Raw genomic sequence first — 22,212 nt, 5'->3', positions numbered from 1 at the left:
GTATCACCACAGGCAGGTAGTCCGCTCCCCGCCCCCTCCCCCAGTATGATAGGAAGAGGGGGGCAGGGATAGGAGTTTGCTGCCCCTCAAGCTGCCCTGGGAGTCGGTGTGATTCGTTGCGGAGATGTTTCTAAAAGGCAGCTGTGCTTCTCCTGCTAGCGCTGTATTTCAGTGACTCCCATGTGGGCTCAGAGGTGAGGTTAAGGCCCTTCACACAGGTCTCACTAGGAAGATGAGAGGGAGCTGTTATCCGTATTTTCCGACAGTTTTAGGTCAGTTGCGTTAAGGTTGGTCAGGTTGAAAGGAACAAACAGGCAAATGAAAACGCTTCAGAGCTAACTGCTACCCACATACAGTAAACTTTAAAAATGTTTTTATTGAATATTAAACAATTACAAGTACTGTAAGTTAGACATTTAGCCAAAGCACAATTACTGGTTAAATATAATCATAAAGATGCCTTAAATAGAAACCCACCATGCAGGCAGGTTGAATTCCTTGATGCCCTCTTTTGGAAAGTAGAGGGTGGGGGGAAAAGGTGCCATTCCACGTGAAAGATGGTGAAATCTAGAAGAATGAACGTGCTGAAAGCGATTTTCCACAACCAAATCGATAGGGTTGCCAGATTCAGTAAAACAAAACAAAGCAAAGCCAAAACCCCTAGGATGTTCAGTTAAGTTTCCATTTCAGATAAATAATATTTTTTTTACAGTAAATATATGCCAAATAATGCATGAACCATACTTAAGAGACACAATTATTTGTTTGAAATTCAAATTTAACTGGGTGTCTCGTATTTTATCTGGCAATTCTACAAAAAGACAAATGCAAAAAGGAAAGGAAAGGGGATTGGAACCCCCTGCCACCAGTGGGTCACACAGAGACTACAAATGAAAACAACACCAATGATGAACCAAAGAGTCACTACATTGGTTACGTACACAGACCAACATCACAATGAGAAAATACAGTTACTACTCCAAATGCTGTTGCCAGGAAACACTCTAGATTTCCTCAAAGCTGGTTTTGTAATGTGTTTGAGAAACCTTGTTGATAAAAGTACCTTTTTAGTTTGTAGGTATCAGACAAATACTACTACCACATAGACAGGGTGAGCCTGACACAGTGAAAGCAGAGGCAGGTATTCTATGCACATGAAGAGTTTAAATATTCTGTGTAACGAATACAATGGTTATATAGTCAAGGTCATCTTCTAGGTCTAGGCTATTAGCCTTAAAGATTTTGGTTCTTTTCTAATTTTTACTGTTGCGTCCTCTAGCTTTTCATCCTGAACCTTGGGAGGGGCCTGGGAATGTGGGAGAGACACCCCCCCTACCAGGGTTTAACTACATTTCTCTGCAAATGCTAGGAATCAACAAGGGGCTTCAAGGGCTGCCTGCAAAAAAGGGCAGACAGATGAAAAATAACCGAACACTCTGCATACTAGAGCATGAGAAATCTGTTTGAAAAGATGGGTGGTGGGCTGCGTGTGGAGATGTGAAAGTGTAAATCGCAAAAGAAAACACGAAAGAATGAAGAGTCAAAATGCAATCATCTCTACTGTGTGAACGTTATTTCAAAGGAGGCACAACCCTCTGGCAGATGTTTAAAACTGGTCACATCGTGAGCACGTTTGGTCTTAGTATATAAAATCTTTAGTTTCCTACTGCTTTTCACTTATCACCGTGGTTTATATTTTAAAATGATTAAAAATCAGCTTGTGCAACACCCAAATTCTACATGGTATCACTTTATGAGTTGTTGCTAATCCCCACATGCACAAAACTTAATGGGTTTCAAAACCTTTCTAGCATTTCTCTGAACCAGAAGATTTGCTAGCTGAGGAAGTTCAGATGTAGAGAAACTGGGATGGATCAATTCTCTCAGCTCCTTTGCACGTACAGGAGGCTTACTTATGAAACAGACTCTCATTAAGTACGCTTACCAGGTGTGAGATACATGGAGATGCACCCAACTCGGTGACACCTTTCACACACTGAGAAATGGAATTACAACTCTGTATTTATTAGGATATAAAAGGTTAAAAAGTTTCTGCCATAGTTAAGGCTTTCTTAAGAAGAAAGAGTGTCTATTAATTTCAGAACTCACAAAGTATCTGAAGAAGCCTCCACTTTTTAGGGTGTTTTTTTTTTTTTTAAATGCATTTCCTTTTCATGTGCTAGACGTGTCCAGCCAAAGCGCAAATATTATCTTCACAATCACTGTCTTTTCATTTCTCTGTCACCGATTTGACAACAAAGAAGTTTAGCTTCAGTCTTTAAGTAAATTTCTGACACACGAAACCCTATCTTTACGTCAGTTTTGAGTGTTGCCTGAATGACTAAAATCTATAGCTCTATGCAAGATAACTGCCCAACAGAAAACACAGAAAAAAGGCTGTTTATCACAGATTATCATACAAATGGGATCTGGACACACTGGGGGAAAGGTGCTTAAAAATACATACCATCTCTGTTTGAAAGCAATTACAGAAATCCAGAAGGTGCACACGTTTTAAAAGGGAGGGCAAGCTGGGATGAAGTGAGAGAGTGGCATGGACATATATACACTACCAAACGTAAAATAGATAGCTAGTGGGAAGCAGCCGCATAGCACAGGGAGATCAGCTCGGTGCTGTGTGACCACCTAGAGGGGTGGGATAGAGAGGGTGGGAGGGAGACGTAAGAGGGAGGGGATATGGGGATATATGTATATGTATAGCTGATTCACTTTGTTATAAAGCAGAAACTAATACAACATTGTAAAGCAATTATACTCCAATAAACATGTTAAAAAAAAAAAAAAGGGAGGGTAAGCAGTGGCCAATAACCTTTGTGCAGGTGGGAGACTTACTGAAATAGAGAAAAACATAGACAACTCATCGTATTCTAATGCTGTCTTCCAGCATACACCAAAAGTTTATTTTTTTGTACAAAGGCTATAATAATAGAATATTCATCTATATTACTTTATTTGCCACATTCAGGCATTTCTCTGCATATATCAATGCACTTTGCTATTTTGAGAGCAAAGGGAAATTACTGTAGCCACTAACATCAAGTTCAAACGAGCACAAGGGTGCCATTTCACAAAAACATCCTAATACTGTTTATTCTACTTATGTTACCGAAAAGCTAGAGATTCCAAATTCCAAGAAGGAAAAGGTAAGGAAGAATCCTGGTTGTACTGCTATTATTTTGCATAGAATTAAAACTCTGGGTTCCATGCTGTCATTTGTTGACAAAGTGGCAGAATCTTCTGAGCAGAGCACATGAGGCTTAATACCCAGTTCTAGTTGCGAAGTGGATACAGAGGTACGGTCGCCATATGCAAGACTCAAGATGGAGAAAGGAGGAAAATGAGAGGGGTCAAAGGTAATTGCTGGAGCTAATTATAATTCCAGACTAGCAATCTGGGGAAAAGGGAAGGAGGCCAAGTACAAGGAGAAAGTGTCCAGTCCAGAGCACTTAACTGATGCCAATAGCTAGCAAACTGGGCCATCAGGTCTAGAAGCCCTTTGATGTCAGACCTGTGGTGGAACCGGTGCAGGCGTCTGGATTCTCTCTTCTATATGGTTTGGGAAACAGAGGGGCCACTCAGGGGAGGCCACACTGGAAGTCCTCACTTGCTAGTGTTTCTATACAGTGTGTATACAAGAAATTAAGTGCATTTTAGCCTAACTTAAAGCCATGCTTTTGAGTTCCAAAGGGTTTTTCACACTGCTATGGGTGGAAATTCCAAACGCAATCAACTTTTGCTAACTTGAATGCACTCATGATGACCTTTGGTTTTCAAGTTTTGAAAAAATGTATTTGGCTCCTGTGAGACATCAATGAACTCATTCTCTTCAGCAGATGAATAATATGTACACATTCTTTCAAGAACTACTATATACTTGAATCATTACGAGACAAGAAGTACAGCAAATGTCCTCCTTACACACAGTACCTTTACTTGGCACACAGAACATCAGAAACGTAACATTGGCGGTTTAAATACTGAACCACAGTTTACCTTCTCAAGTGTAAGGCTGAAGTTTAAAACTGGCACATCCGTTAATCTAGTTAGTATGATGGAAATAACATATAACCACAGTTGGGTAGTGGCTTATCTTTTTAATGAAGCTATGAAGCTTTTGGGATCTATACCATATTAACCCTTTTATGTAGCTAAAAATCACAGCTGTGTTTACCATTTTAAACTATATCTAATTGGGGAGGCAAGTAATATACACTTTCACAGCTACTGAAAACTACACAGATGCCAATTCCTTCAACCCACTGTTACACACAGCAAAAAAGAAGGAAGGGAGGAAAAAAGCCCTCAATGGGTATCAAACTTGAGAGCTTCATGTGGAATTCTAGTGCTATTAAACAAGTAGCCAAGACACAAACACCCAGCTTGGGTCACTAAAACTTCAATAGAAGCAACAACTGAGGCTAATTCTTGATTTAGTTTTGAGGACCCATGCAAGATTCAGCTATAAAACTCGAGACTAGTTCCCGATGTCTAGTTCTAGCATTGGACTCAAGCCAAAAGGAAAGCAAAATGTATATTTTAAGAGCCTATTCTAGAATCTTTGCATGTAACCATTTTATTTTTCCTCAGGAGATTAAATGAGGTCACAGCTTAATCAGCCTGTATTAAAGAACAAACAAGCAAGTTAGTTTTCAGGACTTTAAGTTGAAATGGCAAGTTTGCGTCACACTGCTTTTCCTTTTTTCCATCACGTTGATATTACTTTTGCTTCGAAGCTGAGTAGACGCATAGCATGTCAAAGTAAGTAAGTTAATGCACTTAATTCAATATTCAGTTAAGGTGAAAAGGGCAAGCGTGAGAACTGTAATGGATAATTTTTTACAAGTAACAATGTGCACTTGACAAATGTTGAGAAAAAAAGCAAAACAAAGTAGTGATTTCAGGAAGAAACAGTATGGTTATTTCTCCACTTTCATTTAAAAAATAACTGAAAGAGCTTTGGTTTCCATTTTTGTTCTCCTTGTCTACTAAGAAGTTTGAGAAAATGGTTCAAAAATTTAGTGCAGGGACCTACACAAACTATCGGAAGCACCTCACTCAAAATAAACCCCAAATCTGCAGTAAACAAAAAAGTTCTTGCATCTGTGCCTATCTAGTGACTACACAGGATTTGAATCCCAGCTTTCTAAACTAGAGAAACAATAAAGTAATTGTTTTGAGACTCTAACGCAGCACAATAATTCCACTGAATTTGGAAATAAGGCAGCTAATTTTGGGGGCGACAATTCTGGTGGTGCGGGTTAAGTGGAGAGAAGTCGTGTTTTCTGTGAGGAGCCCTCGTTGTCCTTTTCTGTGGTCCTATTATCGCACCACAGGCCCCTCATGTGTCGTAATGCTGCTTCTCCTGGATTCACGGGCCTCCCTGGCGGTCTCCCCTCTGAACGTCACAACAGCATCACTCAAGCCTCTCGCTGGCTGGGCTCTTCCTGGCCCTCCAGCACCGTCCTGAACACGTCGGAGGAAGGCCTGAGTTGGAAAGTGCGAGTGGCTCTCGTTGGCTTTGACTGCTCTGAACTTGGGAGCTCCTAAATCAGGTTGATGTTTGTGCCTTTCCCTTGTAAGACTGGCCAATCAATAGAAGGAAACTGAAACGTGGTGCTTTTCCTTTCCATCTCAGTTTACGTTGATAAGAAGTACAGATACAAAATAAATCAGTGGAAAAAAAAAAAGTGGAAACTAAGCCTTGCTCAGCCAGAAGCTTGGGTTACATCACTAGTGCTTTTAGTCAGTGTGACTTTGTGCAAAATATCCTCAAGAAGGCTCGGCTCATTTTCAAAGTAACAACAACAACGATAGCAACAAAAAATGAACGATGAGTGTTCAGAAAAAACGAGAAACGCACCTGGCGCACGTGTACATTTACTATATACACGTGCCATATGTAGCGAAGCAAATGTAGTGTGCGAACTGTGAACATCTGGGAAAGTACTGGTTATGTTTTCTTTTTTTCCACGTCTAGATTGAAGCAATCCTGTCTTAGCAATGGATAACTACAATGAAAATGAGCCTGAGATATGTTAAAAGGCCGCCCCTGTAAACATTTCCTCAAAGGGAACAGTAGCAGTTGAGTATGTATCAGTTACTCATACTATATTCATCACTATCGCAATGCTTTATAAAAGACAAACAGCTTATTTCTAGGCTGTCAGGGATTTATAGAATATTGATTTTGTTGAAAACAATCCACTGTCATCCAGTCCCAGCTTTAAATCCAATCTGGCCTTTACCAGTGGGCATTCACTAGGTCTTCTGCTCTGCAGCTGCCGTGGTCTGTGAAGGAGCTTCCGGCTTCATGATCTGGTAGGTGATGAGATACTCTGGGTATGCCTGGAAAGGACAGGAAGCAAAACACGTCACCTTCTGGGCAGCTAAAATACTAAAGCCCGACTTAACGTGGAAGCCTCAGAGTCTGTTGATCATAATCCGTACTCTATGTACACCCAAGAGCCTAAGAAGGTCAGCTAATTCACAGGTGCCTGGACAGTTAGGAGGTCCGCCTCCATATCTGTATATACACCTGTGTAAATCCTATAATCCTAGAATTGTTATAATCTTATTTCTACTTTTGGAAACTATAAAATGGTTACACTATATTTATCCCTCACTAGAGAGCCACACGCCATAAACAGGAAAACTCAGGCAAGAAAAAAATCTCTTTCTCACAGCACCTAGCATAGTGCCGTCACATAGCATGTTTCAGGAGAAGTCTGTTACATGACAGAATAATTCACTGAACTGATTTCAAATTAATCATAGATGATGATGTAACCCACTGAGTGAGGAGGAAGAAAGGCAACGTGTGCTGAGTCACCAGTAACTCAGAGGCAACAGTTTGGAGGTGATTTTTACAAGTTGACTAGTTAAAGGCAATTTTTACAGGAAAGAAAATGACTCTGATGAAGAGCCTCCACCCCCTGTACTCCCTCCTCTTCTGTGTCTTCTTTCTTGTAGTAAAACCGAAGGCTCGGTGCTTACAGTGGGAAGAGCACTTCTTGGTGGGAAGAGGAAGCCTGACCAGGAAGCGGTTACAAACCAGAAATCCCTACAAAGGCAGCTGGAAGGGGGGCAGGGTGAAGCCATGTACACTACCTAGGAACCCGTCACCCCTAACTCTAACATAATGATAAGACTCGACTCAATATTTCAGAGTGGTCTGTGGGTGAAAAATAGTACTCTTTGGTGAGGTAAGTGTTTTGGGGCCCCCAAATAATTGGTTGAATGCTGACCTAGAGAGTAAGATAATGGAAAGAATGAAAGATTAAAAAAACTGGACTGTTTATTAGTTAAAATGCAGAAATGAACATGTGATAGATTTATTGAATTATTTCTTTATAATTTTACACCTCTGCAGAAACTGTTATATGTCAGGTGCCTCCGCTTTCCTCATTTATAAATGGGAACAGTAATGACACCAAGATTTTTGTGAGGATTAAACACAAAGATCCTAGAATAGGTTTGGCATAGTAAAAATCTAGTTTGTGTTAGTTATTACTATTAACATTATTATTCTCATTCATCAAAGACTAGTTCTTCTTGAAGAGGTCTCAGTAAGGATTAAAAAAACAAAAACCGTACATATGTTTTGAAAAGTTATAACTGTTTCTATTCATGTAAGGAACCATTATCACTCATAATATTCTTTTCCAAAATTCCAGTCTGTTTTGGTTTGACTTAAAAACAGCAACGGTTTCCATCTTTAGTACACGTAGTTGGAATAACTAAAACAGCAACGGTTTCCATCTTTAGTACACGTAGTTGGAATAACTAAGACTGACAATCCTCATTACTCCTGACTTTCCAATCCGGAGCGCAATAACTAAATAGTTTGTAGTTTTATTTTATTATAATGTGAACACTGCTTAATTGCTGAAATGGTTTTAAACGGTATTTTAGTTTTTAGTTACAAGGTAGGTTAGCTATCTATTGCTAATTCTAGAGTTGGGTATAAAGAATCTAGGAAGGCTCAACAACTGGTGGAAAAATGGAAAAAAACTGGTTAATCAACCAGATAGTTTAATGGTCAAGAAAATTATCTATTCATCACCAATACACATATATTGAGCATCTAGTGCATACAAAGCACTCTGGGATAAGTGGGAAGATAAGCCAGACAGAAAAAGAAGAATTTAAAACTAACCCCAGTGAGCATGTGCTAAGTGTCAAAAATGAGTGTGGGGCTTCCCTGGTGGCACAGTGGTTGAGAGTCCACCTGCCGATGCAGGGGACATGGGTTTGTGCCCCGGTCCGGGAGGATCCCACATGCCGCGGAGCGGCTGGGCCCGTGAGCCATGGCCGCTGAGCCTGCGCGTCCGGAGCCTGTGCTCCGCAACGGGAGAGGCCACAACAGTGAGAGGCCTGCGTACCACAAAAAAAAAAAAAAAAAGAGTGTGAAGCCCACTCCTACTTCCTTTTGTCCCAATGAAATTTAATATCTATGATACTTTGTATGATACATCCTTTTGCTTGCAGAAAAGTTGCTTAAGCAAAGGGATCGGTAATGCAAGCATGTGAATTTTGGTAGTACACTATCTTAGGAGATTCCTAACACATGTAAATTTGAGGCAGATTCTAAGATGCTAATGGTATGAATGACTTACAGGTCCTTATCTCTTGGTTCCTACTGATTAGGCTACTGAATTGCTTCTGTGTACAGACTGAGATAGGAATTAATCACATCAAAGTCCAGAGGGATTTAAGGCAAGGGAATTACTAAACTGCAGGACTAGAAGGGCCCAGGATAGACCAACAAACATGATTTCCTGTCAAGTCTTACTTTAAACCCATGCTGGTTATAAAAGCATAGAGCATATTTTTAAAGTACCTACAAGAAAAGATTCAACAGCCACTTTTAGTAACTGAATTTCAGAAAATTCTTCTTAACCCAAATCCTCAATGCTACAACTTAAACTCAAATGCTTTCAGTTAATTCTCCACAGAGGTGAAGAAACATGCTCCCTTGAATGATTTTGTATATTTGAAAATCATCCTACAAATCACTGTGTAGTCTTCTATTCTCCAAGTTACATAACTCTGCATTGTTCATATCATTTCAGTAAAACAGGTCACATGTCTGAAGCGGCCAATGACCAGAGAATACCTCTTCTATTGTCTAATTTAATGTGAAGCTTATAGTACAACGCACAAAAAAATTCCTGATACTCTAAGTCCAGTCATATACTAAAATCAGAACTACTTTTCTTTCAAGCACAGTGTAGTTAATTTTCAACACATCTTTTCAATTCCAAAGAAACAAATAATCCCACCAATAATAAATAATACTCCTCGGGGCTTCCCTGGTGGCGCAGTGGTTGAGAATCTGCCTGCCAATGCAGGGGACACAGGTTCGAGCCCTGGTCTGGGAAGATCCCACATGCCGCAGAGCAACTGGGCCTGTGAGTCACAACTACTGAGCCTGCGCGTCTGGAGCTTACGCTCCTCAACAAGAGAGGCCGCGACAGTGAGAGGCTGTGACAGTGAGAGGCCCGCGCACCGTGATGAAGAGTGGCCCCTGCTCGCTGCAACTAGAGAAAGCCCACGCACAGAAACGAAGACCCAACACAACCAAAAATAAATGAATAATTTAAAAATAAATAAATAAATAAATAATACTCCTCGAACCAACCCTCTGAATTTACGTATTCTTGAAAGTGTTGATACTAAGGGTGAAAGATGATTTAAGGTATCACTAAGGGGAATGAAAGAAAAGTTACCAAAGGAAAAGTCCACCGTAAATCAGGAGAAATTGCTCATGGGCAGCGACTCAATTAGTAGACATTATAGTAAACACTGTCCATGTGGGAAGCACCTGGATATGGAAGCACAGGTATGCTCCCCTGAAACAAAACAGCTACACACATTTCAGTTTTCAAGGTACTTTTTTCTTTCAAATATGATTTGGACCACATCATTCTCTAAAATTCTTTTAGCAAGGGAATCTAAACAAGTTATCAAGTCAAACTACTTAGGAAATGGTTGAAAGATCAGCAAATACTACAAATGTAAACCTATTATTAGTATCCCTTATTATTTCTTTCCACCCAAACGTGAAAGAAATTCTATTTCCCATAGCTAACTTACAAAATCTTGAAAAGTGTATGGTAGAGAAAACTGAAATCACCTATAATCTCAATACCCAGAGATAACTGCTCTTATGTTTTGGTTGATTCTGTGTTTAGCATATACCATGTAAATATACTTTTTAAATCACAGGCACATAAATATACTAACATTCATTTAAATCATTCTCTTTCTGTTGAATATTTAGGTTGTTTAAAATTTTCATTATGAAAATCAACATAGCGATGAACCTTCTTGTAGGGTTTTTTTTGGGTGTGATCATCACTGATTATATCTAAAACAAATTTCTAAAAGTGGAATTACTGAGTCAAAGTGAAAGTGTTTTCTCTAGAAGTAGGGAGTTTCTGATTTAAACAGAAAAATTTGACAAATTTATTCTTCGGTAGTTTTTAAACTTTTATTTGGAAACAACTGCAAAACATATTAAGTTGCAAAAATTAAGCTAGTACCTAAAATACCTGTATACCCTTTACCTACATCCAAATACTGTAAAGGTTTCACTTATCCCATTTGCTTTATCATGTGTACTTCTCCCACCTCTACATATACTAGGCAGACAGACAGATAGATTCAGTTATGTTTTTCCCTGAGCCATTTGAGAGTAAGTAATATACCTCATCATGGTTCTTTATCCCTAAATATGCCAGTATTTACTTCCTAAGAATAGGGATATTCTCTTACATAAATTTTATACTGACATAATACTTTTATCTACCTACTGTTCATATTTCAATTTTATCAGTTGATCTAATAATGTCCTTTCTCTTCTAGTACCAGATCCAATTTGGGGGCAGAATCTGAAGTTAGTTGTCCTGTCTCTTGGGTTTCATTTAATCTGAAAGTTTTCAAAGCCTTTCTCTTTTATAACATTGACATATTTGAAGAATCCAGTCTTCCCCTCAATTTTTTTTTTTAATAGAACATTCTTCATTTTGATTAGACTGAGGTCATACATTCTTGGCTGGAACACTGCACAGATGATTTTGGCTCTTCTCAGAATATGACATCTGGAGGCACACTCTGTGTGTATCTCCCTCATTGGTGATGTTAATTCTGATCATCTGGGCAAGGTACTGCCCCCTTTCTCCAAAGTATAATTACTGTGGGTTTCCCCCCCGTCCTTTGTAACTAATAAGAAGACCATGCACAATCCTCCTCTCCGTATCAAAATTATCCCCTACATTTAGCATCCATTGATCTAATCTTTACCATGATGGCTGCAAATCTAGTACTCCCTCCTTATCTACCACCTGCCCTTGGCTTTCTACTGTAAGCAAAGCCTTCCTTTCCCCTTCATTTATTTATTTATCTATTTGTTATCAGTATAGAAACATAAATTTGTATTCTTTCCAATGTTTTAAAATTTATCACTGTACTTATTCTGATGTTCAAACTATCCCAGATTTGGCCAGTGGGAGCCACTTCAAGCCAGCTCTGCGTCCTTGTGACATGCTCCCATCATTGCTTTTGAGCACTTCATTACTTTCTGTTATAACAAGATGTTGTTCCGGGCTCATCTTGGTCCTATTCTGCTCCAGCCCTGGAATTAGCTGTTTCTCCAAAGTTCCTTTTAGTGGGGGTTGGTATTGGAGACCAAGATCTGGGCTTTAGGTGTGCTTATTGCTAGTGGGGTTTCTTTGCTTTCAGCAGACAGTGCTAAGAAATACATGCACATATATACTCATGCTTACATATATCTCTTATATACCTCTTACACATATACCTATACATACGTATTATTTACATGTGTACAAACATACACATACTAGAAAGCATCAGTTCATATCGATATCTCCAATTTCAGTCCGTCCCTAGCATCATTCTTACCTTCCCCCATTCCACATTTACATGTCTCTTCTTCCACAGTGAGAACCCAGCTCCCAAAATGAACACATCAACACATTTACTCATTTGCTCAATCCTAGAATACAGCTAAAAGAGTTTCAATGCTTTGCCCAAACCACCACAATCAACAGATCTACTAAATGAAACCCAGGATTTGTTTGCAATTCTTCCCCCTACTCCACACCTGACCCGGCCCAAGATTGTTGGCATATAAGAAAATCGTTTTCATAGTTTACTTGTATATAGTTAATTTCTTCTTTCTCCTTTTTTAGTTTTCTCTAACAGTGTAGTTAAAGTATCCATTTGAAATTCAATTAAGTTCAGACAAATTGGTTTTTGTTTCTAGACAAATTAGTAGGCATTTAGCAGTATTGTGAGAGTTAAGGCCTGGATTGAAAATGATAGAAAGTTTTCCTGTTTGTTGACAATTTTATCTTGGAGCCTCAAGCATTTGGCAGAATTCAATGTACTGTAGCTTTAAGACTCAGAAAGCTATTCTTCTGTGTAAGTGCCCTGATCAGCTCATGTGACCAGCCTGTGGCAAGTACCTCATGAAGATCTTTGAATGGCAGCTACTCTTAGCTCTCCATGCCACGCGGAGGCATTAGTTCAGAACAGCAGGCCACAGGAGCTGCACGAGACGCCACACCTTTATTTCTCAGCCACCATCTTGTTTACACTGTATTACCTGGCTGACAGGTGAATGATGGGATCTACGTATAAAGATGATATCAAAGAATTTTGGTATGCTCATTTTGAACTGAATCAACTAATGCTATCAAACTATGTGGTGGATATTTCATTAAATGGCTTTCTTTAACTCTTACGTGGTCTCTGCATTCTGAATCAACTGTTTATGGTAGCTTGGTCACGCTTATTCCACGAGCACCATACCTGCTCTCCTCTGTAGATGACATATTCAGCATAGGCCAGCCCATTCACACTCGGCCTCCCAATGACAGAGTGATGGCCTGGGGGAGCGTGAGCCATTTTCATGGTGCTGAACTGCAGAAAGGACTTGCCAAGGGTCACTCTACAGAAAAGCATTTGTCTGAAGAAAAAAGGAAAGCAATCTTAGAATGACATAACTGTTAGCTTTACTGAGTTTTTCAAAAGCAGTTAATATAAGGCAAGCTAATTTAAATGTCACTTTTGATTTTATGAGTAGGAATAGGATAAGATTTGATATACTGATTTACTATAAGCTGTTAGCAGGCTCAATAGTTATACTTAACATTTAAAATTTTGGTGTGGTTTAAAAATCAATCATAGAAAACACTTGGCAAGTTTTTGACTAGTGGAAAAAGGACAAATACTAGCAAAAACTGTCTTCTGGAAGGATGCATGTGGCTGGATAGGAAGAAAGTGAAGAAAATAAGCAGATAGCAGCAGCATCTGAAATTAAGATTAGGCTTATTACTCATTATGAAGAAGCAAAAACTGGGATGAGATACATAATAATAAAAGGGGGTTATATATAAAAATACTTAGCTTAACTGTATGTCTGGAAATTATACTACCTGAGTGAAACATGAATTGGGGCAGCTGTTAAATATTATAGAGGAGAAGAAAGATTGATGGGAAAGAAAGTGTATTATATAAACTAGGGGTTGGCAAAGTATGGGCCAAAATCTAGTCTGCCACCTGCTTTTGTAAATAAAACTTTACTGGAACACATGCTGGAACACACACTGCCACACAGTCCCACACACTGCCACACATTTACACGTCGACCATGGCTGCTTTTGTACTACAAGGGCAGAGCTGAGTCACTGTGACAGGGATCATACAGCCTGCAAAGCCTAAAAAACTTACTTTGTAGTTCTTTAAAATAAAAGTTTGCAAACCCTTAACAAACATTTTAATAAATATTTTAACTACGCTATAAGATTGGTCACACTGTTAACTGTAAATACCTGTTATTCAATCAAATAGTTTATTTTTAGTAATGGAGTATGATATTTGCACTGTGACTCATCAGAGATATTACTCTGAGTAAAAATTGTGCCAGACCCAGTTTAATTGAGTCCTGCCTGGGCTGGCTTTTTTAGTGTGATGCTACTGATGACCCTCTGGGATGCTGGCTTGGCAGCAACTGTATCCTCTTGTAGGTCCCATAGGAAAACATTTGGATCTGCATTAGAAGGAAGCTTTTTGAGCTCTATCTCCACACTGTGGTGGCGCTACAGTGTCACTGGACTCTGCCCGCTCAGCCCGCTGGGCCCACTGCCATGGCTACTCCCAGTGTCCATATGTCACTCAAAGCTTGACCTGACAGGCCCTCGCTTTCTGCCTTTTGCTTCCTGCCCCAGGGTGCCCCTGTTGCTGTGGAGACAAAAGAAGATGCAGGACCTGCCCGGCTGGCCCGCGAGGCTGGTACTAGCTCGCGTCCGCTCACCGGCTTGCCTTGTGCCTTGTGTGTGCATTCTGCAGATGCAGCGGCCCCAAGGGGGGACACCAACGCCCTGTGGGGCAAACGCTGACCAGCGCAAGACAGGCGCCAGCACATAGATTCAGCTCTCTTACCCCATGATGTACTGCTCTGAGATGTAACAGTTCAGACCGTATGAGTCCAGGTCTCATGGACTGAGCAACCGACTGCACTGGTTATGAAACCGTGGCCAGCTCACCGGTGCACCTCCCGGTCTTTGCTCTGCCTCTTTCTCCGCCTCACTTCCTTGCCCTCACTCCTGCTTCCCTGAGGTTGCACTTGCCAGGAAAGTGCTAGTTCATAAGCTTTTGCTTCAGGCTCTGTTTTCTAGGAAATCCTGGCCAAGACATAAACATGTGTGTCTAATTTTAATAAGCAACTGTTAATCCACATCTACGTTCACTTTTACTGTTATTTAGGAGTTAGGTTTGAAGCAACAAAGGACAATTTCTGCAATTATATATCCCTGGGAATTTTTATGTGTTATTAACCACAGCGACCTTAATAGAAAGAAGTTTTCTTCTGGACATAGGGCATCTGTCCTAGAACTGCTGATGGCTACAATTTTTTTCACAATGAAACTGAGAGAGAGAAGTTTTAAGATGAACAACTATAATGAATTTCATGGTTATATGGGTCTTTCTGAGGTTTCAACTGGATTACAAGGTATCTTACTAACTTGACTTTGCAAAAATAATGCAGCTGGTTAATCTAAAGAGAAATGCAATAAGTTGCAATCTTTGTACAGCACAATTCTTTTTGTACCTTTTCCAATGACAGGAAAGGGAATGGTATTTTTTTCACTGACTTCTGAGAGTTTATAACATTCTCTCAAATTTCTGAGTTTTAAAATCCCATTTAAAAAGCTAATATTCATTTGTTTACTATTAATTCCAAAGTTATATTCTGAGGTTGGACTTCTAACTAATTATATACCCTGCCTTAAAATATCACTAGCCAAGTCAGCAAATTAAAGGCTCTACTTGTTTATAGAAGTTATGTGCTTTAGTTCATATGTGACTTTAGTTCAAATGTGACTGAAGTTAGAGGTTCTTTGTTCTCCAGAAATAATTCTCAACCTTGTTCTGAATCTGAAGCAAGGAAATTGGAACCCAGGGAGAAAGCCAAAATGGAGGGAGCTTCACTGTAACCTATGACTAGCTTTTGCCGCTGCTGTCAGCTCTGTTGTCACTACTCCTATTGGGGCAGGGGCTGATCAGCTATTCCTACCCAACCCCAAAACAGTCTGACTCATTAGGAGTAAGACTGAGGATGACCTGTGACTTCTGCAGAGCCTGAGAAACCAATCTGGTTCATGACTTGAGGACAGCAACCATTACACAGAAGGCAAGATGCTCACCTGTGACATATGTAACACGACCGGTCTTTGTGCGTAGGGCAGCCTGTTCCTCCCCCAATTCCGTAAACGTACTGGTTGCTTTTAGAAGAGTTTTCAGCAAAATAAATCCCGGCACCAAACATTCCTCCTATATATGCATGTCGCTCATCAAACCCTTTATGAATAATGGCATTAATGAAAGGAGAACCTAAAAATATAAAGACAGAAAGATCAGTTTCGAGCACTTTTCTAGAATCTCAATTAGCTGCATACTAGTTGCACTTGGCAGATTAATACTAATTAATAACGCCTAAATGAAAAGTTTATTTTGTAAGATGGTCTACTTACATAAATTATCATGTACTAGAATCTTATCAGGGACCCATAGCAAGGGTGTTATATGGATTTTGCAGACGGCATGAGATTTTATATAGCAAGGTACAACGAGGCTTTGAAGATACAGATTATTTTACACCCAGTCCTACTTTAAGCAAAAACAGATAATCTAATAAACTAAAACAATTATGCTAAACTACAACAAAAAGAGTATTTCACTATCTAGATGGCTCAGTGTGCAATTTAAATTCTGAGACAATTTCAGATAAATTATTTTCACTGTACATGCCTTGGAAAGCCTGTACTAACATGTAATGCATTAGAAAGCTGGTACCAACATGTAGTTAAAAAAAAAAAATCAGAACAAACCATTTTTAACACAACACTAATATAGTCAGTAACACAGGCTTTTCACCCTACTGGAGTTTGCAAACGCCCAGAGAGATAATGACTGTCGGGACACTCACCGTGAAATAACATGCGCTCGTTATGGTGGTTGTGATTCTCCTCAGACACTTCCTTCTGTCTGTGACAGAATCGCTCTCTCAACTTCTTGTTGACAACTTTTTGAATCTTTAAGGATGAGGAAGAAAGAAGTGAATTAGTGAAATGTTTATTAATTGGTAGTTTATGATTTAAAATAAGAAGTATGTTTTCCTTTAGGGAGGTTCAACTTGTTTTATGTTTTGTTTGCTTAAAACATTATTTAAAAACGATAAAGTTGCCAGGCCAGTGTAATTCAGTTAATACTCTGGCTTTTAGTGACATAAGTTTCAGCTACAGTTTTTGTTTGTTATTCTGCACCATACCTAGCTATACCTCAAAATCAACTGAGGACTTATTGAATTTCAGGATACAGGGGCTTATAAATCTGTACTTTCAAAAAGCTCCCCAGGTAATTCTGATGTGCACTGGTGTAATTTCAATAGGTCCATTAACCCAAAGGGTTAACCCAGTTCTCAACTGATTTTATTCATCTTCATGACATCCCTCTGAAAAAAAGCATATGGCAGTCATTTATTCCATGTTATAAATAAGATACTGAGATTAAGAGATACATGCATACTGATATAAACACTGACTCAATTAAATTGATTGAAAATCCAGGCCTTTAATGCTACTTTGAAATAGTGATAACAGAAATTACTGTCAGCTATGGTCCAAATTAGTGGCTGAGCTGGGAGTCTTATCGCCATGTTTGCCTCACTAACGCCAGCTGCCCCGGCCTATGTTTGATATTCAGGCAAGCTGTGCAATCCAATTTTCACCCTGAAATTTTAAAAACTTACTCGAATGACATTGTATCTGTTGAAGATGCCACCAGCATTACCACCATCTCTGTGTTCGCGAATTGTACTTTGCATCTATAGAACAAAAGAGAGTAACTTTCTGAAAATACGCCAGTGTGTAATTCTGAAGACATTCCTCCTGTTGTTTTCAAAAGTTCAATTCTATTATATTGTGTCACTGATGAGTCTAAGACTCAGCACAGATTTCAGGAAAAGATAATTAAAAATTTTCATGTACAATTACCTCTTCTTCTACTGACTGATATTCTTTATCTTCTGGAGCAAGATCCAGCAAAATAGTTCCCTGATTAACACAGTGAAAAGTCAAATAAGGATTGGTGCCTGCAGGAGAGAAAAATTAACATATTAAACAAAGGTCCACACTCTTCAGGCTCTATTTTGGGGAACACTTGTCATAAATAATAGATATTTTGGAACAAGTCTAATGTATGTGCAATTTGAACCTAATATATAAGGTTGTATTAAGCAAGTACATCCAAAGACAAGAGAAGAAATGGAGATGTGTTTGGTGATCAATTTGATCTGTTCTTACAGAGGTCCTTGTACATACACACAGCAGGCTCAACAATTATTTGTTGAACTGAACTCAATCATGAACATACATGATGCTGATACAAAAGAAAACACAGTGTGATTACAATGTAGTGTGGTCTAAAATATAAGAATTATCCTCTAAAAGAATTATTATCTGTGAGATGACTTGAAATGGTCACTTATAATAAGTTTAAAATACATTGTTCTTGTTAATTTCATCATCCGTGTTGATTTAGTACAAATAAGCAAGACTCAAGCTCAACATCTGTTAACGTTTAGTTTCATGTCACTCTTGCAATTTTATTACCTCTGCAGACTAAATGACTAATTCAAGTTGTTTTCTTTCTCTCCCTTTGCTTTCCTATAGCGAAAGCACTTCTAACAAACAGAGAACAGGGAGGCACACAAAGGAGAAAGATAGGCGCGTAACAGCAAAGTACAATGGAAAAAGACGGAGCTGACAGTTGTGAGGGAGGGGAAAAGACACAAGATAAGGTAAGAGAGAAAGGTCAGATTATGAAAAGCCATGCTATGAACATCTGATTTTATCCTAAAAGCAACAGTGTTCTATTGAAGGGTTTTAAGCCCTGGAATGATATGATCATATAGTCATTTTGAAAAGTGTCTTCTGGTTACAGTGTAGGGAAGGTACCAGAGGGGTGGCAAAGGTGACTGTCAGAGATAAGCTGGAAGGTGGTTGTGAGAGTCCAGGAGAGAGATGACAGTGATAGGGATTAGGTGACAGCAGTGGGAAAGGACAGAAGCACAGATTCCAGAGATATTTAGGATACAAAGTGTTGGGGAAGAGGGAAGAGTGACTCTGATTTCTAGCTAAAGCAACTAGAGGGAGAGCGAGGTCAAGGATGGAGACGGGGAGGCAGGAGGTGCCACCCCAGCTGAGTGCACGAGCTCTGGGGTCAGGCCACCCGAGCAAATGCCAGCCTGGACACTTACCTTGTACAACTAATTTCTGAGATCTATTTATTTTTTAATAGCTTACCTTGCTGTCCACCTAAGAGTCTTTCTACTCCCTTGATTAATTTATGGCGGTGTCCGTATGCGTTGATGCCTATTTCTTTCAACTCTTCATGGCCCATATCGGCCAACACATCTAGTGTAATCTGAAAAACGAGTCAAAATTAATTGCTACATCTTTAACAGCTCCTCAGATGATGAAAACTTTTCCATTTGCCTTCAATGCTATAGCATCCAGTCAAATTAAGAAAATTCTTCTGTTTCCTTTATAAGCATGAACTGATAATCTTCTTAAAGTTGCCCCCATAAACTTATCAGCTTTTTGCTCACTTGAAATACTCCCTAATTTGCTTTCAGTCAATGGAGAATTAAAATGGGAGAAATAATGCTATAGAAGTAGAAAATGGTCATTGCTATTTTTCCTTTTGATTATTTAATTCTGCCACATTTTGCTTGCCTCAAGATATAAGAGGGAACAACCAGTAGCCTGAAAACGGGGAAATACCAGATCCCAACATCCAGAAGGTAGCAGAGGTGAATGGTAGGGAACGGGAGAGGTGTTCAGCATAATGAAACAGGAGAAGCTTTAGGGAAGTAGCATTTATATAAAAATAAGAAGGAACTTCCTAGTGCTAAGAAGTATCCGAGCATGGAAAAGGCTGCTTTAGAAAGTAGTAAGATTTATATCACAAGCATTTAGTTAGATTACAGACCACTTTATATAGAAACTATATAAAGAATTCCAATTTGGAGAAGAAAAAAGAGAGTAGATAGATGGTTTTTAAGGTCTCTTCTAAATTCTCAGATCTAACAATCCCTGAAGCCTAACATACATTCTATTTTTGTACAGAACAATGGTTTTAAATTTTTGGTTATTCGTCCCTGTAGATGGAGATGGTTAGCTGCCACGACTCAAAATTACCAGATTCCTTTGCTGACTAAAAGGAACTGTGACTCTAGCGTCACCCAGTGGCAGTGCTCTGAAGGCACAGGGTGAAGTCCTGGGCGGCCACATTTCTTGAGGGATGAACTGCAATTTTCAGCTCAGAAGAAGCTGGCCCCTCTGACAGCCCAAATACTACTCCACAAGATTAGCCATTGATTTTCTCTTTCCTCTGGAAAAGGAGAAATCCTTTGAGAGACACTATTTTTCCCACTCAAACAAGATATTTTTATCTATCCATAGCTCTCTCTACCTTTATCCTTGCACATAGCATTTTAAAAAACTAACATATTAGGCCTGGAGCTCTGATGGTTTTTATTGTCAAAATGGAATACTATATAATGAGTCCGATCTCCTCAGTACAAAAAGCATACATCATTCATTCTTGGAAATAATTTACTTTATTGCTCCTAAGTGGCCATTTAAGAAATAATCGCTCCATTGCACAAAATGGGCAGTTCACTTCCAATCACCCAAAGGAAGTTTTCAGCAGAGCTTTTAAAAAGCAACAGTTTTGAAATATGCATCTTTGAGATGGAATAGATCACAACATAATAGGAGTCTTTACATTTTTAGCTAGATGTGATTTTAATATAATTTGGAAACCATGCACAAGGTTTACTACTTTACTGATATTCCATTCTTTTTTCCTTCTAAACTTCACATAAGGTTGACATAAAAACAGGATCTCATATCTATGTGGTAGCTTCAATTTAAAGAGTCCTTAGCTTCTCTGAATTGATACATATAGTGTATGTCTGAAAGAAGCAGAAACCAGGCCAGCAAAACATAGTATTAGCTTCTAGAGAAGAGATGGAGAACATTTGATACATTTGTTCATTATATATAGCTCCAATCGTGAATGAAATGAATACCTCATTTAATACTCACAATGACTCATGAAATACTATTACCGTCCTTATGAGAAAATTAAGGCACAGTGAAGCCATGAAAATACTACACAGAAGAGCTGAAACGTATTGCCATACTTGTCTTTCCTCTTGCTTATTTTTCTTAAAAAGGATGACTAAAAAGCTAACATAACTAAACATTAAATTTAGTTGCTTTGAGTTACGTGCTACCCTATTTGTCCTCATATTTATTGGAATTGGCAACTGGAAAACCTTAAATGACAAGCTAAAGAATTTAGATTTATGTTCACTAATCATTCATTCATACATAATATATTTAATGAGTACCTTCTGTATGCTAGATATTTCCAAAAAAGTAACTAATTAAACATTTCATTTAATTCTAAAACAACCCACTTCAGCTCAGAAAGGTAAATAACTGGTCCAAATTGGTAGTAAAAGAGTGGAGCCAGGGAACAAACAGAATCCTACCACTACAGATCACGCTATTTCCGCTACCAAGGAGATAAAAGGTAAACACAAATATTTGGTAAAGGTTGGTAAATGTTTTGGAGGAACCCCTATGGGAACTCTTGGGAAGATTACTTACTGGCTTGAGGCTACAAGTAGGGGAGGGAACAAAGAAAGGACTAGGAAGGGGATCAGGAAAGGTTCTTAGAAGAAAGTAATAATTCAGCTAAGGAAGAGGACTTAGGCAGAGGAAGAAGGGAAGGGTGTTTAAGACAAATGGAAGACCATGTGCAAAAGGAAAATCAAGTGAGAGACTACAGAACATTTGAGAGACTCTAGCAATAAAGTTCATAATGATTAGCGTATAATGTATATACAGGAATAAAAGAAGGGATGGACAGAGCAGCAGGCTAAAAGCAGATCTAATGGGCTTTACACACCAAGTTAAGACAGTGTCCAAAATGTCCAAGAACACCTTTTCAGCAGAGCAACACGAAGGTGTCTTTCAGGAGGATGGCAGTATGAAGGGCAGATCTGGAAGGGAAAGTGACTGTGAACAAGATGACGACAGGGTGGAGCGGATTGGAAGGGATGAATCGGAGAGCAATTTCAAAGGGACAGATGACAGGGCCTGGTAAATAGAAACGGTTAGAGAAAAAAAAAAGAATGAGGGTAAAGATTATTCCAAAATTCTGAAGCTGAGTGAATATGAGATTATTGTGTTAATAAAAGAAATGGAAATAATTGGAAGTAAAACAGGCTAGTTGGATTTTAGGTATGTTTCTCCAAGATTCAAGGCTTTTATACTGCTAGAAATATTTTTCTGGAAATTATCTTTAAATTAACTCACTTTAAAAAAACACAAAACCTTAACTTAGTTACATCCAGGAAATTACAAGTTTGTTGGGCCAGTTATTTATAGTTAGCACACGTTAAAATCAAATTATAATCTTTAAAATAAATATTATCCATGTATCAGCTAGGTCATCTTGCACATAAAGCAAATGTCACTTCAAGGGTGTTACTTTAAGAAGGGCTGCCTCTTGTTTCTAAGATTTATT

General features: G+C 38.9%; 1 protein-coding gene across 2 annotated transcripts in view; it reads right to left on the bottom strand.

Annotated features, from left to right (window-relative positions):
* Positions 1-399: 399 nt before the first annotated feature.
* Positions 400-22,212, bottom strand: part of TNKS (tankyrase) — a gene marked incomplete at its 5' end in the record, with an annotated part of 176,260 nt that continues 154,447 nt past the window's right edge. For both annotated transcript variants that reach the window (XM_082680365.1, XM_082680366.1), the window contains 7 exons: positions 400-6,366; positions 12,856-13,012; positions 15,753-15,939; positions 16,535-16,640; positions 17,357-17,431; positions 17,601-17,698; positions 18,912-19,032. In XM_082680365.1, coding sequence (XP_082536491.1) covers positions 6,280-6,366; positions 12,856-13,012; positions 15,753-15,939; positions 16,535-16,640; positions 17,357-17,431; positions 17,601-17,698; positions 18,912-19,032 — 831 coding nt within the window. In that variant the 3' untranslated portion in view covers positions 400-6,279. The remainder of the gene's footprint in view (positions 6,367-12,855; positions 13,013-15,752; positions 15,940-16,534; positions 16,641-17,356; positions 17,432-17,600; positions 17,699-18,911; positions 19,033-22,212) is intronic.

Source organism: Grampus griseus (assembly GCF_964374135.1).
Source record: "Grampus griseus genome assembly, chromosome: 21".
NCBI lineage: Eukaryota > Metazoa > Chordata > Mammalia > Artiodactyla > Delphinidae > Grampus > Grampus griseus.
The sequence above is the reverse complement of the archived record's forward strand: the minus strand, read 5'-3'. Positions and strand labels throughout refer to the sequence as shown.